The 19,661-nt window shown below is 42.8% G+C and overlaps 1 protein-coding gene across 1 annotated transcript in view; it reads right to left on the bottom strand.

Moving 5' to 3' along the window:
* Positions 1-448: 448 nt before the first annotated feature.
* Positions 449-19,661, bottom strand: part of LOC115468727 (solute carrier family 13 member 1-like) — a 71,336-nt gene continuing 52,123 nt past the window's right edge. The window contains 4 exon segments of the mRNA XM_030200658.1: positions 449-1,224; positions 7,205-7,342; positions 8,204-8,316; positions 8,319-8,363. Coding sequence (XP_030056518.1) covers positions 1,084-1,224; positions 7,205-7,342; positions 8,204-8,316; positions 8,319-8,363 — 437 coding nt within the window. The 3' untranslated portion in view covers positions 449-1,083.

The raw sequence follows: 19,661 nt of genomic DNA, 5'->3' as shown, positions 1-19,661 counted from the left end.
ATTGAAACTTAATAATAGAACTACTGTGAAACAGTATCTAAAATCTACATATTTAACAGCACTGGAATTAAAATACAAGAGATATAATACAATGTTAGCATAATATTAATGATATAGCTAATTATTAAGTTATTGAAACAGGTCTAACCAAAAATGTCCTATTATATTGCATGACCCCTTTAAGTGCAGCTTAGTAAAAGGGCCCCTGAAGTTTTATTTTTTGTCTATTGTCAAAATGTAAAAAGTCACTCTTGCAATGCCAAAATTTGCATCCTGGTACTCTGACATCTCTATGGCCTCTATGCACTGTAAGAAACAAGAGGAATCTGAGAGAAAATATGAGAACTTTTGTATCATTTTGCAGACATCTCTAGAAGATAAAGGCCTTAACTGAAAAAAAACATTTTTGCATAGCATGAAAACAGTGACATTAAGATGAGGTGTGAGAAGTATGTTTTATTTTTTGTAAAAGAAAGAAGAAAAATCAGTTTTATCACATCTCCAAAAGCATTTTAATTAGATTCAAATCCAATTGGGCAGCCAATTAACAGCTGTCTCCTACTGTACATGGGCCCAGGCTCAGGAAAAGCCCACCAAAAGGTTGCAGAGGGAAGAGACTATCAGTGAGTCCTTCATGCAGGAGCTTAACTACACTACAGAAAATGCCAGACGCTCCCAGTACATATAGCAACCAGTACAGCACAGTCAGTTACTATCCTGGGTTTTTACAAAACATATAGAGGATGGAGCATTTTTCCTAATGAAAAATGGATATTTTTAAATATCGTTTATCAGTGAAACTCATTTCATGTTTCCATTACAAATTCCCAGCCCTAATCATACATAACATTATCAATAATTAAGGCCAAAAGTAAAGTTTAATTTGAAAAATCAACTGAGATAAAAACAGATTGTGAAAGTCAAGGAAATAGCTAAAATAGTTTCCAAAGGGAATAAATAATATGTCCAATCTTATTAGGTAGATTCGTGAACCCTCTCTCTATTGATATAACTCTTCCAGGTTATGGGCCAGAAACTTGCACTGCCTCAGTCCTCCAGCTTCCAGACTCTTACAGTTGTTCCTTATGGAGATGAGGATGTACCATTTTTCAGCAGAACCCATTCTGGGAAAGTGTTGAGGTTGAACATTGGAATTCCCCAGGTGTACAGTCCAAAGAAGAGACTTATAATACTAATTAGATTAACTCCAAGTCCTGTTTTTATCTAAGAAAGAAACATATAGACATTTCTTAAAGCCAACAGTGCTAATCCTTCTTTTAGGAAACGTGATCACCATCATGTCAACATATATAGTAAACGGTAATTAGACAAATATAGTCAGTAGACATTTTAAGCTCCAGAAGACTGGCAGTGTTTAAGCGTACATGGGATAAACACATTTTACATAGAACGAAGAGATCAGAATTGAGAAATCCAAGTCAGAACGTTCTCAGTTCTGGTGGCATTTTAGAAAAGGATATGCCAACACAGAGCCTTTCCTAAAATACCTGTAGGAATGCACATTTATTTACTGACACAGCCATTTTACAAATATCCGAGTTGAAAATATGAACAGCTTGGCGTCCACATCAAGTTGTTGGCACGTTCTAAAATACTATTTTTTAAACACCTGTAATTTGAAAGAAAGAGATAGTGAAAACAGAGACGAGACCTGAAAAGAGGTTTCCAGTGCTACTGAACGTCTTTTAGCAGACAGCGATCATGCCAAACAAATCTGATCAATATCTCAGTGTGATCAAAGAAAGAGATCAGAAATGGGCACAGGATATGTTTTTTTTCACTTTGCCAAATAGGATACTGATGAATAAAGGGAAAAGTTTAGCAGTGATGGACAGAGACAGCAACTGATCGAGTAATGGAATACTGGAAAATGGAGAGAGAGGGTAATGGCACATGGATGGCCTCAGGGATCTGTCCTGTGGCACATCTGTTCAATATGCAATGAGTGATATTGCAGAGTGATTAGTACCACTGCAGGATGGCAAACCTCCTGTTAAGATGTGCAACAGAATGGACTCCTGAGATGGCAAAAAAAATTGAGGGATGTTCTAATAAAGCTTGAGATGCTAAAAGTGATGTCCAGAAAGTGATGCCCACAAATGAGACACCACCATCAGCGCAGGACCTGGCCACTTATTTCAATCAGAAAATTGTCAAAATTAGGGCACAACTACCTCAACCAAAATTTTCTATCGATAACTACCTAGACAACAAGGGCTATTACAATGAGCCAATATATTTCTGATAGATCCTGGGTCTCATTCAAAAAGTCAAACACACTGGAAATCCATGCCTTACTTCAAAAATAGGCAAAATCACAATGTATGCTTGATGCATGCCCTAACAATATCATGAGGAATGCACCTGGTTGGTTCCTGGACTTACCAGTGGAACAAATATCCATCCTGTTACATGAAGGAACCTCCTCCAGGAATAAAAGCAGCATAATACTAACCCCAGTTCCCAAGAACATGACAGCCAAGATCAGCAACTCTACAAAACTACAGACCAGTTGCCTCCATTCCACTACTGGAAGGGCTGGTATCTCAACACCTGAGAAAGTATCTGATGCGACGTTCCATCCTACACCACTCTCAATCAGGATCCAGACCCCACCTCAACACAGGAACCGACACTAATATCATTTCTGAGCAAAATATCAAAAGGGAACCTAGCAAGGGGAGGAAGGTCCTTGTACTCCAATTTGACATGTCCAGGGCCTTTGATGCGGTAGATCATGATACTCAAATCCAAGAAGACAGGCGGAGCCTCCACGGAGAGTCAAAGCAAAACAGTAAAAGTAGAGGCTGACAAATGCGCAAACCAATAGGGAGATAATATCAAAAAACAGTTTATTCAGAATATTCATATCAAGGAACCGACACAGTCCATGTTTCGGCGCCAAAGCGCCTGCCTCAGGGGTCACAAACAACTTTCTCCGAGAAGAAGCTGATTGGCTTGAATAATTCCTTTATGTATGCACGTGGTTATAAAAACAAGTTAATCCACAGAGAGAACAAAAGACCAGCCAACCAATCAGCACACACCATGTGACAGGAAAACATGTCAAGAGAGGAGGAGAGGAGGATGGATATTATATAGAAATTCAAATACCTCAGAAAATATAACATAGTTCACAAGAGTCAAAAGAAGCAAGAGCTCACAATAGATGCACAAGTCAAACATTTCCCTGTGATAAGGGTTAGAACTATGAGCTCACTATATGATGCACAAGAGTCAAGCAAGGAAAACTGGTTTCTCTCACACAGCCCACAAGGGCAGAGAGGGAGGGCTGGCCAGAGCTAACTGCAAATAAGGAAAGTTTACAAGGAGTCAATCAGAAGACACTACAAACTATAGGAAAAGCAGTACTAATACACAGTGCTATCTATTACACCTACAATGCAATTAAATACAAATAATACTCAAATATACATCACAATATACCCTAGCTCCATGAATATGAGCAGGGCTGGTGCTAGGTTCTCTGGCGCCCCCCCCCCCCCCCCCCCCCCACACACACACACACACTGCAAACTGTCAGTCTCCCCTGACCCACCACAGCCCAGCCCAGCCCAAAGATTCTTCTCCCTCCACCCTTCTTCCACCTGCCTCCTTTTTCAGCCCCAGCTCCAGCTCCATTCTCTCACCCATCCCCTGGATCAGCTCCTACCTCCAGCTCTGCCTCTAGTCAAACGGGTCTGGCACGGTGGCAAAGCGTGCTCCTCCAAGCCACAGATTAACTACTGCTGGTTTCACAAAAGTAGTTAATGTTATGACTCAGAGGAGTACACAGTGCTGGCGCAGCAGACCATTGGTCTAGAGGCAGAGCGGTGGCAGTGAAAAAGAGCAGGGCAGCTGGGGACGGCTAAAGCCAGACGCCCCCGAATGTTGGTGCCCCTTGCCCTGTATACCCTACTTACCGCATTCTGCCAGCCCTGAATATGGAGACAGAACAGTCCCATTTTATGCAGTGAGACCCTGGGCTAAAATAACCTGACTTAACAGTAGCCAACATTGTTAACATCCTCCCCAACAAGCAGATGATCAAAAGCCCCACGCTGTTCCAAACAGCACACTAAAGTAGCACTGGAACAGCGCGGGGCTTTACCGCACCGATGATCAGAGATAATTGCATGCAAATTTAAGCACGCAATTATCTCTGATCATGGGGTAGAAGTGCGGGAGAATTGTGCCTGAGCATGCGCTCAGCACAATACTCCCACACTTGTTTGACAGGTCTGGGCTGTCAAAAGCCCAAACCTGTCAAATACAGGGGCTAGAGGTCCATGGGACCACCAGGCCCCAACTACCCCTGCCCCAAGCAATGGGGGCTGGAGGTCCGGTGGACCTCCGGTCCCCCTGACGATCTGCCCCCCAGGTTCAGGGAGGGCTGGAGATCTGGTGGGTCTCCAGCCCCCCCTAACTCCCGTCAACATGTGCACCCAGTCCCTGGTGGCCCAGTGGGTGACCAGCCCCCCCCCCCCAGCAACAGGGGGGCTGGAGGTGCGCCGGACCGCCAGTTCCCCCCTGATGATCCCCCCCCCCCCAGGTTCAGGGAGGGCTGGAGATCCGGTGGGTCTCCAGCCCCCCCAACCCCCCCAGCAAAGGGTCCCTAGTGGTCCAGTGATCAATCCACCACCCTCTCCCTGCCTACCCACCCCCCTCTCCCTACCCCCCCTACCTTGTGGGCCGGAAGAGGGAGGTAGCCTACCTCCCTCCTCTTCCTTCGATGCCGCAAAATGGCTGCGCCCAGCCCTGCCCAGTGTATCCTGGGATGTGCTGGGTGGGGCTACACACCTTATAAGGGAGAAACTCCCTTATATGGTGTGTAGCCCCACCCAGCGAATTCCAGGATACACTGGGCAGGGCTGGGCGCCGCCATTTTGCGGCGTTGAAGGAAGAGGAGGGAAGCAGGCTTCCTTTCTCCAGCTCCCATGGGTCCATCACTGCTGTGCCAGGCTACTCTCTGCCTTCCTTTTCTCCAGCTCCCATGGGTCCAACATTGCTGCTGTACTGGGCTACTCTCTGCCTTCCCTTCCTTTCTCCAGTTCCCATGGGTCCAACCAACATCATTTATTTATTTATTGATTGATTGATTGATTGATTGATATTTATTAACCACCTTTATGAAGAGATTCACCCAAGGCGAATGGCGCATTGCAGTACCTGCCTTCCTTCACAGACCCCAGCAACCATCTTGCAGCTACATCCCGCCTCCACTGATGCAACTTCCTGTTTCTACAAGGATGCAGCTGCAGGAAGGGTATGGGGGCCAGCAGAGGAATGCAGGTACAGCTACTACCCTGTTTCCCCTAAAGTAAGACATCCCCCGAAAATAAGACCTAGTAGAGGTTTTCCTGAATTGGTAGATATAAGGCCTCCCCCGAAAGTAAGACCTAGCAAATTTTTGTTTGAAAGCAGGGCCACCGAGAGCCGGACAAGGCCGCCCCCGGGCCACCACCCCCCTCACCCGAGGTCGCCGGGCCCCCCTCCACCCACCCTCCGTCGCTCCTGGAACTAACCTTAAACACCTCCTTTCACCTTCGCAGTAAGCAGCAGCAGGGCAGACCTCTCCTTCCTTCCGTGCCCCGCCCTTGCGGACGTTACGACAGGCGAGGGCAGGACACGGAAGGAAGGAGTTGCCTGCCCTGCTGCTGCGAAGGTGAAAGGAGGCGTTTAAGGTTAGTTCCGGGAGCGACGGAGGGTGGGCAGGCCAACCCCGATGTTTCCCCGAAAAATAAGACAGCCCCTGAAAATAAGACCTAGCACATTTTGGGGGGCAAAAATTAATATAAGACAGTGTCTTATTTTCGGGGAAACACGGTATGTGCTATAATGTTGAACCCACTGGAGCTGGGGAAAAGAAAGGAAGGCAAAGAGTAGCCCAGCACAATTAACACGATTACAATTTTTAACTGCAAATAAAGTTAGATATGGGAAAAAGGATCTAATGTGTGAGTTCTATGTCCTGGGTTAACATCATTGAGAAAGTATATTGATAGATGGTTTCATCAACAAAATTAGAAAGATTTTTGTTCATATATAATTTTGCACAAAGTATTAAATTGTTTTATTTCCATGCAGATTTTCATATAAAAGAATAAAATAGTTCAGTGTCCATGCCAAATGACTTTGTAATTTGGTGTTAAAAGGTTTCACATCCATAAGTTGTCAACAAACAACAGCAACATTTTAAAAAGTTATGTAAAAATGTTTGTAATGATTATCTTCAATGGTCATTGTGTATTTAATAAATACAATGTTTTTGTTACCATTCTTTGTTGTTATTAGTAAATGAAAGATTAGATTTTGAGATCTTGATAAACTGAACAATCTTGTAAAAATACATAAGTGAACATCATACACTTAAATATTAAACTTTATTTAGTATATACCTAGGCTTTTCTAATGGTTTGGTTTGTCCCTGGGTGTACTGGTGCTTTTAAGCGGAGCATACAATATGTTTTTGTTATCTTTGTTTCCAAAGATTAGATTTTGATTTTCTCAAAGTTACACGAAATGGACATCAAATCTTATAATTCTAAGGTGATATAAAATGTTCATTTCTTTGAGGGTGATGCAGTGTCAAGGTATCTGATGCAAATTTTTTCCTGTGCTGATGTTCATACTTATCTACGAATGTGGATTTGCCTTTTCTACAAAGCCCAAATAAGGATTTCTGCACAAACAGAATCCTTTAGCTTCCAATGGAAATAAGCTATACATGGGAAAGAAAGCCAGCAGATCAATATAACATCAGAAACATTTATTGAAGATACCATATATAAACAAATTGCCCGACACAGGGCCGTGTTTCGCCCACCAAGGGCTGCGTCAGGGGCTACAATAAACAAATCAATTTTAATAGATAAAACATGAAATATAAAACACCATACAACCATATTGTCACATATATCTATGAATAAACAAATGAATTATATATAAGGTATAAAACAATATACGAGGTATATTTCATGTTTTATCTATTAAAATTTGATTTATTTGTTTATTGTAGCCCCTGACGCAGCCCTTTGTGGGCGAAACACGGCCTGTGTCGGGCAATTGGTTTATATACGGTATCTTCAATAAAATCTTTCTGATGTTATATTGATCTGCTGGCTTTCTTTCCCATATTGGATTTTGCAGATCGCTTGCCTTGTTGTTAATAAGCTATACATACCATGTCCTGCACTGTGAGGTGACCATATGTAAAGACTATGGCGTTTGGAGGATTTGAAACAGGTAAGAGATAAGCACAAGAGGCACTGATTGTTGCTGGAATGATGATCAGAAGGGGATTTATTCCAATCACTTCTGCCTGTGAACAAGCAAGCAAAAGGATCCACTAAATCAGAAAGCACAAAATATCTTTTCAACATCTACGAGGTAGAAGGCTACCCTTTTCTATAATACCCTATCACCAAAACATTGCCGTTCATTATCAATGTCCAAACTCTGCAAAACTCATCTAGGATAAGTGATTCTTTGCTAAGCTTTATGCACATAAAACTAATTTTTAAAAAGGATGAGCATAATCAGCAAACATTGAAAGACATTCATTCCTATATGCTAACATGCTTTAGTGCATATAGGGGGTCTTTTACAAAGGCATGCTAGCATTTTTAGTGTGCGCTAATGATTAGTGTGAACTAAACATTAGAGATGCCCATAGGAATATATGCTGTATATGCCATTAAATGCACAGTTGTGAATAGAGATAATGATAAACTGTGGATATTAAAATAGAGAAGAGAGAAAAAGAAAAGAAAAACGTAAAATCAGAAATATATCACAGACCAATGAGGTGGATGCGTAAATCTTACTGATTTGAAGTTTTATTCAGTGAGTGGCACCGCTGAGGTCAGTGGTTAAACAATAGCTGGCACGAGGTGAAAGTATATCGAATAGGAATATATGGACATCTCTAGCGTTTAACGCAGGTTTATTTTTAGCGTGCACTAAAAATGCCACCTCGCTTTTGTAAAAGGACCCCATAATAAACTGCAGGTCTCATTTTACACAGTATGACTTTTTTTTTAACCATAGTGCATATTTCCAGCGTTAACACATGCTAATATGCTCATGAAAATCAGTAAACCTAGCCCTAGCCCATTTCACATGGTTTGCATTGCTGCTGAGGTATGATCGCCAGTCCGTTTGTTTCAAACATTTTACTTACAAGTGAGGAGAGAATTGGCTGAAATATTGTGATGGTCGCTGGATTACTTGCCACTTCTGTTACTGTGGTTACCATTAGGCAGACAAGTAAGACGGTTATCCAAACAGGCAACTGCTTAGAGTTTCCATCCTTTTTCCCACCCACACTGATAATCCAGAACCTGCAAAAGTTACCAGATTGAAGAGGTTTTATTTAATAGTTTTCATCTGTCACATTTTTAGTTCTTATTTCATCTGTATTGGCACTTTTAATAAGCCGCATAAGTGCCTACATGTGCCCAACACGTGTCAAAATGGAGTTACCGCCCGGCTACTGCATGGCTCTTGCGGTAATTTCATTTTTGGTGCACGTCTGATACGCATGTCCGAAGAATCATTTTTATTTTCGGATGCGTGTATCAGATGTGTGCCAAGTGGCATTTGACGCACGTAGGTCATTACCACCCAGTTACCATGTGAGACTTTACCGCTAGTCAAGGGCTGGCGGTGAGGTCTCAGACCCAAAATGGACGTGCAGCAATTTTCATATTGCCGCACATCCATTCTCGGCAAAAATTATAAAAAGGCATTTTTTGTAGGTGCGCTGAAAAATAATTCTGTGCACGCCCAAAACACGCATCTACACTACCGCAAGCCATTTTTCAGCGCACATTAGTAAAAGGACCCCTTAATTCTTACTGAATAACACTAAGCATATGTAGTATGTCTTTGCAACCGTAATTTGCACCTAAATGCTGATCTCAGCATAGAAAAAAAATTAAATGTTAATATCCACAAGCTGCAGATTCAGTTCAGACTAGTGTTTTAAAGCTGATTCAGGAGGTAAATGTCACTGGAAATATAAACACACTTGCCAGTTCTCAACCTTCTGCTACATTCTCCTCAATTTTCAAGACCCAAAAAGAGCCATCTGATTATCTGCACTTCAGCATTCTTCACACAAGTCTGACAGTCTCTGGAGGGCATACTTGAGACCTTTGACTTGTGTGACTGTTCTAATTTGAAAATCCTATCTCTTCAGATTCTGGTTAAAATCACTTTTCACACATTTATTTACTGCAACCAAACAGTCACTTAGGGCAGCAGATTCTGGGGTGAGGGCATCAAACAGCAGCTGCAGTCAAAACAAAATTATAGGTCCTGAGAGCCAGAGAAATTCAAAACACAATCAGCACACAATTTTCAAAAATGGATTTTATATTTAAACCTCAGGGTGCCACAAAAGCAACAGGTATTGATGTTTTTCATGTGAAGTCATATGCTTAGTATCCTGTAACAACTTATGAAGTGTGTGCGTGTGTGCATGCATATATTAATACTAGCCATTGAGCCCGTTAAACGGGCTAGTGGGTCGCCACTGCCCCTTCCCCTCCCCCCGAGTTCGCCGCTGCCAGTACCCCCCCCCCCCCCCGAGTCACCGCCGCCGCTCCACCCGGCCTGTCTCTTCGCTATTCAACTTACATCTCCGCAGCAGGTAGATCAGCTGAGCTCCCGTCGGCCTTCCTTCTCTGCCTGTGTCCCGCCCTCGTGTGACGTAACGTCGGCGAGGGCGGGACACAGGCAGGGAAGGAAGGCAAACGGCAGCTCAGCTGATCTGGCTGCTGCGGAGATGTAAGTTGAATAGCGAAGAGACAGGCCGGATGGAGGGGTGGCGGCAGCGGCTACTCCGGGGGGGGGGCACCAGTAGCGGCAACCTCGGGGGGGAGCGGTGGCAACCTCGGCGGTTCCCTCCCCTTCGCACAGTTTCCCTCTCTGTCCCACCCCCCGTCATCACGTATTGACACGGGGGCGGGACAGAGAGGAAAGTCTCTACTGCGCATTTGCGAGCGAGTACGGTCACTCGCCGTTTATATGTTTGATATGTGTTTATGTATGTGTTCATGTGCTTATGTGTCTGTGGCATTTATGTTTTTTTGTATGTATGCCTGTATGTATGTGTATACAGGAACTGTCCAACCTTTTTTAAACCAGATATGCTAGCCACATCCTCTGGCAAAGAGTCCGAGCTATTCATTGAGTGGAAAGACCGTAGGACCAGTTTTCCAACCAATTATGTCATCAGCACAGGTACTGACTGCATCAGTGTTTTCTAAAAATATTCTAAGCACTGAAACAGATAACTGTATAAGTCATTGAGGGGGTGTTTTACAAAGGTGCCAGTAGCGTTTCTAGCATGTACTAAACGCTAGAGACACCCATAGGAATATATGAGCATCTCTAGTGTTCAGCGCATGCGTATTTTTAGAGTGCGCTAAAAATGCTAGCATGCCCTTTGTAAAGGCCCACTGAAAGGAAAACATTTATCTGCCTAAAGTGGGGTGGTATTTGGAGCAGGCTCAAAGTACTAGAAATATGTTATAATTAAATGTATTATTATTTAAAATCTCTTATACCCCACCCACTACCAATCTAGGGAGTTTACAAAGAAACGTACACAATCACATACAATTAAAAACTTACAAAGAGGGGCATTTTTGAAAGAAACATCCAAGTTGCAATTTGGATGTCTTTGCAAATCGTCGAAATCCAGGGGTGGGGAAACCCGTATTTTTGAAAAAGGATGGACGTCCATCTTTCGTTTGAAAATACCACCAGAAACGTCCAAATCCTTAAATTTGGACATCCCTAGATTTGGACATCCTTGGATCTGGACGTTTTGACTTTCGGCGATTTTTGAAACCAAAGACGTCCATGTCAAAAATGTCCAAATACAAGCCATTTGGACGTGGGAGGAGCCAGCATTTTGTAGTGTACTGGTCCCCCTGACATGCCAGGACACTAACCGGGCACCCTAGGGGGCACTGCAGTGGACTTCATAAATTGCTCCCGGGAACATAGCTCCAGTGGTGTGCTGAAGCAGGCTCTCACAGGCTCCTCAAGAGCCGTTTGTTAAGGTTTTTAAGAATTTTGGGAGCCGGTTCTCCATGGCTACTTTAACAAATGGATCCCAAAATGTGGGCTGGGCCCCTCCCTGAATTCTCTCTTTACTTTGCTGGCGAGAGTGAGAGCCCCCTGTTAACAATTTACCAGCCACGCCCATAGCTCCTTACTTTGTGTGCTCAGCCCCCCCCCCCCCCAAAACCCACTACCCACAACTGTACACCATTACCATAGCCCTTACGGGTAAAGGGGGGCACCTATATATGGGTACAGTGGGTTTGTGGTGGGTTTTGGAGAGCTCACTGTTTCCTCCACAAATGTAACAGGGGGGTATGAGCCTGGGTCCGCCTGTCTGAAGTGCACTGCAGTACCCACTAAAACTGCTCCTGGGACCTTCATGCGCTGTCATGGACCTGAGTATGACATCTGAGGCTTGCATAGAGGCTGGCACAAAATATTTTTTAAGATGTTTTCTGATGGTGGGAGGGGGTTAGTGACCACTGGGGGAGTAACAGGAGGTCATCCCCAATTACCTCCAGTGGTCATCTGGTCATTTCGGGCAACTTTTTGTGCCTTATTCGTAAAAAAAACACGTCCGGGTGAAAACGTCCAATGTTCGTCAGGGACGTTCTTGCTTTTTTCGATATAGGTCAGAGGTCCAAGTGTTAGGAATGCCCAAGTCCCGCCTTCACTACGCCTCCGACACGCCCCCTTGAAATTTGGACGTCCTTGCGACGGACTACAGTTGGAGACGTCCAAAATCAGGTTTCGATTATACTGATTTGGACATCTCTGTGAGAAGGACTTCCATCTTCCATTTTATGTCAAAAGATGGACATCCTTCTCTTTCGAAAATGAGCCTGAAAGTAACATAAAATCAAGATACTAATAGCAATAATATTAAACAAATAAAATATAACAAATTTTTTAAAAGCCTGCTGAAATAAATAGGCGTCAGCTGCTTTTGAAAGGAAAGTATAGATTCATTATGATAATGTAGACCTAGTGGCAATGAATGCCAAAGGGATAGGCCTGCAACCACATCATGTCTAATATGTCTAGAACTTGAACCCTCTAGCAGAGTCCAGCTACTTGACCGCAAGGAACGGTTTGGTACATAGATCTTCAGGCTGGCAGCAAGACAAGATGGAATTTTATCAGCCAGAACTTTCAAAATCAATGTCAAATTTTAAAGCGAATTTGCCAAAGAACTGGCAGCCAATGCAATTGCTGTAAAATTGGAGTGATATGTTCAAACGTGAACAGCCAAAGATCAATATGCAGTAGCATTTTGGGCCACTTGGAATGCCATTAAAAAACAGTTCAGAAGACCTAGAAACAATGAATTACAATAATCAAATAGTGGGTACATAAATGCTTGTACCACTGTGTCACAATTTGCAGGACTCAAAAAATGTTTAAAGGTCTAAGGGATTTTAATTTAAAAAATACATGTCAAATAACTTTCTTGAGGTTCTTCATAGATAAGGATATGTTCAGCGATATTCCTAAATATTTCATCTCCCTCAACACATGGATTTTTAATCTCTTCAAAAGTTAAAAAAAAATCTGGAAAGTGTGGTGAATCAGAGAAATCAATAAGAGTAATCTCTCCACCCCCTTAATTTAGAGCAGTCACATTTTCAGGATACCCACAATGAATATGTACAATGGATGTAGGGTATGCAAATTTATCTCATGCATATTCATTGTGGGTATTTTGAAAACCTGTCTGGCTAGGTGTGTCTCGAGGACTGGGTTGAGAATGTCAATGTTATATTCCCCTCAACACCTTAAAATAGGTTCCGAGTAGCTTGCAAATCAAAATAGTACCAGTCTACAAAACTTGGAGCTCACAATAAGATGAACAGATTAACATAAAATAAAGAATACAATGTCAATGTCTAACTAGAAAGCACATTTTTTCTAAAAAGATTTGATTTTATAAGCTTACAAAAGCTAAATAGCACGATTGAGATTTCGCCAAAGTTGGTAGAAGATTCCGAATTTGAGAAACTTGATATGAAAACAGGGCAGTAAAATACTTCTTTGAACATAGGCCTCTATAACAGATAAATTTAAGTCGTTGCAAGTACCGTATTTGGAGATCAATACATTAATCAATGAATACATATAGCACGGAGCCACTCCCTTCAAAATCTTGTAAACAAAACAAAACAACAGAGCTTAAAAGGAACCCTAGCCTCCACTGGCAACCAGTGGAGTCTTTTATAACCTGGGGAACATTCTCAAATCTACCTAGACCACATATAAGACGAATTGCTGTATTTTGAATAGTTCTGAGTCTTCTAAATAGATATTTTGTACAGACAATATATATAATATTACAATAATCAAGCTTCGTAAGCACTAAAGCTTGAACTAACAATTGGAATGCCTGATCTAGAGACAAAAGTGAGGATAAATAAAGATACCCCACTTACCTCACATCCTTTGGCTAAAGCAAACCCACCACCAACAAGAATGACAATGTTCCATGGCATGCATTGCTCAAATTCTTTCCACAGGATCATTGGGCCACCATCTGGCACTGTAGCGGTTTCTTCAGATTTATCTTCACATTTATGCAGAAAAAACCCAAGACATTGAAGCAGGTTATTAGGTTTGTAAACTTACACCAAAGTAGCAAGAAGTTATAGTTATAGTCCTGCAATCATGCTCATGTTTTCGTCCATATACTACAGGTTTATTAATAGCTGAGTAACAAAAACTGTTCAAGCTACAGCATAGCATGCATCAACTTAGCTTAATAAATGCTGGCTTGACAACCCCACATTTCAACTTAAAATTTGTACTCTTATATGGGCAATTTTGAATTAGTGAAGCAGGGAACATTTACCCCATGAAAGAAACTAGATCACGGGCACAAAGTCTTTTACAGATAATAGTGTCTCGTTGACCAGACCTTGGCGGGAGCCTTGGTTTCTGAGGGTATTTCCCACTTTACTCATTTTCTTCACATTCATTTTACACAACCCTTTGGATTGTGTTTGGCTGTTTTTCAGTTCTCTGGAGTATTAGATTACCTGATTAGGATCAACAGCCCATACTGTTTTTTTTCATCATAAGATAACCCTTAAAAAGATAACAACAGATGACCCATATGTTTTTGTTGGCAACAGGCCAATTTCTATTTTATAATTTTAAAATAATCTGAAATAATAAAAGCGGGCTCCATGGGCATGGGTGGCAAGAGGAGATGGAGAAGACAACCAGGAGACACACAATAGGAACACCAAACCAGGATGGTGATGGTTGACCAGGGGAAATAGAGAAGACAACTAGGAGACGCACAATAGGATAACCAGACCAGGATGGTGGGGGTGGCCAAAGGAGATGGAGAAGACAGCCAGGAGACACCACCATTACATTAGAAGTAATCATTTACATTAGAAGTAATCATACCTGAAGATCTGAAAGAGAAAGGTTTGGGTTTTTTCCAGGTATAATAAACAACAAAAATCCAAAAAGAACTGCAGAGGTAGCGTCAGATTTGTAACCTTTCCTGTCAAGAAACAACATACAAATTTATGTTTAGCGATAGTGGGCATCACAGTTGCCTTTTATCTCAGGCAATATTCACATATCTAACTGGGTGAGAGGTTATGGCAGCTATTTTAATGATGCAGCCACTAGGGGCAGGAGTGAGTGGGGTTCTCTCCTACCACCAGGGTTCTGAGGTAGACCTGGGGAGCGATCATGACTAGGGGAGTGGGGTGGGAAAGAGAGGGGGTCTTGATGTTGTGGGCTGGTGAGGAGGGGGATAGAAAAAGGGGCTGTTTGAAGGGGGTGGGAGGAGGGTCTTGATGTCACAGGCTAAGGGAGGGGGATCAGAGGGGCTAAAGGACCATATTGAGGGTCATGTGGGTGCTAGCTGAATATCAGCCCGGACTCGCATAAGCTCTTGCGGCCAGTGATGGTGTGATTAGTAGTAGATATTGAAAGCTGGTGCCTGGACATGGCCCAACATTGAATATTTGGGCTAATTTGGCCAGCAATAGTCAGCGTTGAAAAAAACCACAAACCTCTGCTAGCTGAATATCAGCCAGCTTATATTTTGGGGATAAATGGATAATTTTTATCTCAAGTAGTGCTTTAGAACATCTAGTAATGACCTATGACAAACAAAAATATTGTTAAAAATTATTTTAAAAGATGTTAAAAAAGATTTAATAGAGGACCTGCTGATTAGAATAGCAAAAGGCTCACAGAGTGAACATGTGGCATATGTTAACTGATATGATGGTTCCCACATCAACGTTTTGATAAACTCAAGTGTTTTTGTAAAGTGTAGTTGAAGAGGGCCTCTATAACATTAGCCACCCAGGTGAGTAGGGACGCACATTTATACCTCCTCTGACACAGGAGTAATCGTGTGTGTATATTGCTAGTAAAACCAGTGGATATGCATGTATTTTATAAAATACAGACATGAGTGCAACCCAGCCCCCGCTCTGCCCTGGAAAATGACAGCACATAAAGACCATCTGCTGAATATTCAGCCGGCAGCAGTCAGCATTTCTTAAATGCTGACTGTCCTGACTAAATTAGCCCGATATTCAATGCCGGGCCATGTCCATGCACTGGAATTGAATATCTGGGTCTCACCAAAGTCTGTTCTGATCTCAGAACTTATGCGAGTCCTGGCTGAATATTTGACAGGATCTACATAAACGGAGTCCACAGTTCCTCCATTCCCCCCCCTGAAAACAGTCTGATCCCCTCTCCTTCTTATCCTCCCCCCATCCAAGCTAAGTCTGATTCCCCCTCCTGGCCTTCCTTGAGTCGCAGCAGGCCTCCCATCCCCCCCGGCCTACCTTAAAAGGTCTGGTGGTCTAATGATGGCTCCTATTGAAAATGGCTTCTGGTAACAAGTTCCTAGAGCTTAACTATGCATTGAGTGAAAAATATTTTCTCTGATTTGTTATAAATGTACTTTAGCAGTTTCATTGCACGTCCCCTATTCTTTGTACTGTTCGAAAACATAAGCAAGCTATTTACATATTCCACTCAGGATATTATAGACCTCTATCAGATTCCCCCTCAGTCATCTCTTCTCCTAACTGAAGAGCTTCAACTTTTCTGGCCTTTCTCATATAAGTATCGTTCCTTCCCTTTAATCATTTTGCTTGCTCCTGTCCAGATCTCTCTCAGTAGGTTGGTATCTTCTTATTATTTATTTATTTATTTGTGACTTTTATATCCCACATTATCCCAAACAAGTTTGAGTTCAATGTGGCTTAGAATAAACAGTATAGGATAATAACAAAGAATAATGCATAATGGCTTGTCTCAAGGGTTATTACTGTTAGATGTACAAAGTGAAAAGTTGGAGAAAGATCTGGGATCCTTTACATGTGTCACCTATTTTCATGATCCATTTACCTTGTAAGTTTGTGAAATGTGCAATTTTTTATCCTCGCCCCTTGGTTTATTACTCATTGTTAACTCCCCTTTAGAACCGGGAACTTTCCCTGCAGGGTTAAAGCAAGCGCTTAAATCTCATCCTTATTCATACACAGTACCTGGTGAACAGCGTAATGGTGGTGGGGCCACTACACAATAGTGATCACAGTGCAATCAAATTTGTCATCACTGGAAGGATGATATTAAAAATTACTGCTGGAACACTTAATTTTGAAAAAGACAAACTGTTTCACCATGAATAGAGCGATCCCAGGATTTCAGAAATATCAGACATTGTTGGTGCACCAATTGCTATATGTGGCTAAGTTTACCTTAGCGGCTGCTTGGAAGACACCAGGGGACCCACTTTTGGTTAAGTGGAGATCTCGACTTTACACTATATAAATTTGAAAACTAACCGTTATTAGATGAAAATCTTTCAAGACTTGGGAAAAGATTTGGGGATCTGTGGGTGAGTAAGACCTGGTTTGGCTTTTTCTGTGTGATCACCTTTTTAGGGCTCTGGGGTTTGAGGTTTTTTTTTTTCCTTTAGTATTATTTATATTAGAGGTTTTGTTAGCATTGAGATTAAGTTCTCTTTCTACCTAAACAGATTGTACACTGTATCTGTATGTATTTTTGTTTGTTCACTGTAATAAAGACCTCGTTAAAAAATTTTAAAAACAGTTTCACCATTGATATTTTAATTTTCCTAAGAATACCGCTTCCAAATACATCCAGAATGCCCCTCTCTCTCAGCCAGGACATTCACTTTTGATGAACTTTCTGGATGGCTTATGGTAATTGAATTATCAGTTGCTTAAATAATCGAATTAGCAAGGCCTGAAGCCTAGTGCTGTTCGGCTGCCCACCAGTTACAAGCTTAGGTTCATTTAAATTCTTTTAATATTGTTTTACTTAAAAGGAAAAATGTGGCCAAGTCCTTAGTTAAAACTAGGATATTTTACCTTTGAACAGTGAGGCAATATATAGATTGGACAGAAAGACAAATCAAACCCAGGGACTACACTTGAGAAACCTGCATGTTGTCAAGTAACCAGTTAAGTTCTTCATGCAGGACTGCAGGAGCACAAGGAAGCAATCTAAAAAACCTTTGACTTACACTCCAAAGAGTGAATCCCAGCCTGGGATAATCCAGGATCCCGAGTAAACCATGACAGTGCCATTAGGAGAAAAAACAAGTGTTACTACTTCTGGATAGCTGGAATGAAAAAGGATTCATTATATGTTGCCCCAAAATTCCCAACAAATCTCAAAGGATGGTCTGTCCACAAAGTTATTTCTTTTCTTATGCAAGTTAATAACAAGCTTCAGCCAGAAAAGCTAACTTTTCTAAATGTATGGAGATCGTCAGCCCAAATTATCCTGCACCAACCAACAAACAAAGCATGACAGGGCTATTTAGCTGGAAGTTAAAATGTGTACATTAGAGCAGGCACCACAGACACAAGCAAGGGGATGATCAGAAGCAAACGCTGGTGCTAGAGGCTGTTAGCGCCATACCAGCGCTGGTGTTTGCTACCGCCCCATGATCAGAGCCCTCGAGCGCATGAAACAACGCGTTTGAGGGCTCTGAACGCAACTAGCATGCAATGCATGCTAAACAGGGTTAAACATATTCATCCCCAATGATCAGCAGCGTGCCAAAGATTGGGTCGCTGGCCACAGCAAACCCTACACCAGCTCCGAGCTGAACCTAAGGGGGGATCGGCAGTCCAGTGGACCTCCAGCCCCCCTATCACTGAGGGGGGGGCTTTGGTCGCCCACTGGGCCACCAGGGACTGGGTGCACATGTTGACGGGAGTAGGGGGGGCTGGAGACCTGTGTTTGACAGGTTTGGGCTTTTGACAGCCCAGACCTATCAAACAAGTGCGGAGGATTGTGCTGAGCGCATGCTCAGGCACAATTCTCCCGCACTTCTACCCCATGATCAGAGATAATTGCATGCTTAAATTTGCATGCAATTATCTCTGATCATCAGTGCGGTAAAGCCCCGCGCTGTTCCAGTGCTATTTTAGAGCGCTGTTTGGAACAGCACGGGGCTTTTGATCATCTGCTTGCAGGAGAACTCCTGAGGCCAAAGGAAGAGCAAGAGAAGCACAAGAGGTTGGATTTGATTTTTACAGTTGATTACTTGTCTTTCCAAACATGAAATCAAAGTGAATTACATTCAGGTCTAGCAGGCATTTCCCTTCCTCAGAGAGCTTATTATGTTTGTACCTAAGGAATCCTCTGGTCTATCTTACTCCCTTTTCTCTCAAGCCCAGCTGATCTTCACTACAACCCCTTTTCTCTCAAGCCCAGTCTCTCCTCCCCTCTCTACAAACCACACTTTTCCTCTTTCCCCCTCTAGTCTGACCTAGCCCATTCCTAGCTTAGGGAACACTGCAGTCCTGTCACCTCTCCCTGTATCCTTGCTGGTATACATGAGAGTAGACCGTGGAAGATACCTACGTAGCTTAGAGGGAACACTGCATTCTGTCACCCCCCCCAGCACTGCCCCCTCCCCTGCTGGCATGATTTTGGGTGAAGAACCCTACATAGTAGAACATTGCACTCCTATCACCTCTCCAGCACCCTGCTGGTATGAATACGGTGAAGAACATGTACATAGCTTAGAGGAAACAGTGCAGTCCTAACACCTCTCCCTGCACCCCCACTGGTATAAATGTGGGTGGAAGACACCTTTCATGGCTTAGAGGGAACACTGCACTTCTGTCACATCTCCCTGCAGCCCCACTGGTATAGATAAGAGTGGAGGACACCCATGTAGCTTAGAGAGAACACTACGCTCCTGTCACCTCTCCCTGCTACTGCTGATCTGCTTGATTGGACCCACCCCCTAAGCTAGCTACTGTTGCTTCAGAAGAATATAACAAAGGGAATGTTTTTTTCTACTTAGTGGACTGTAGTGGGCTTCAATGGTAGCTCCTGTAGTTGGGAATAGGATCAGTGCCAGGCAGACTTCTGTTGAGATTTGGCCAGCCCCAACTGTATTATCGAAACAAAAGATGGCCGGCCATCTTGTTTCGATAATACGGTTGGCTCCGTCGCTTCCCGGGGCCGGCCCCGGAGATGGCCCCCTTATAGATGACCGGCCCCGTTCGATTATGCCCCCTATGTGGCTCAGT

This window comes from Microcaecilia unicolor, chromosome 4 (genome assembly GCF_901765095.1).
Source record: "Microcaecilia unicolor chromosome 4, aMicUni1.1, whole genome shotgun sequence".
Lineage (NCBI taxonomy): Eukaryota > Metazoa > Chordata > Amphibia > Gymnophiona > Siphonopidae > Microcaecilia > Microcaecilia unicolor.
Note: the sequence above shows the minus strand (reverse complement) of the source record. Positions and strands in the feature narration are given on the sequence as shown.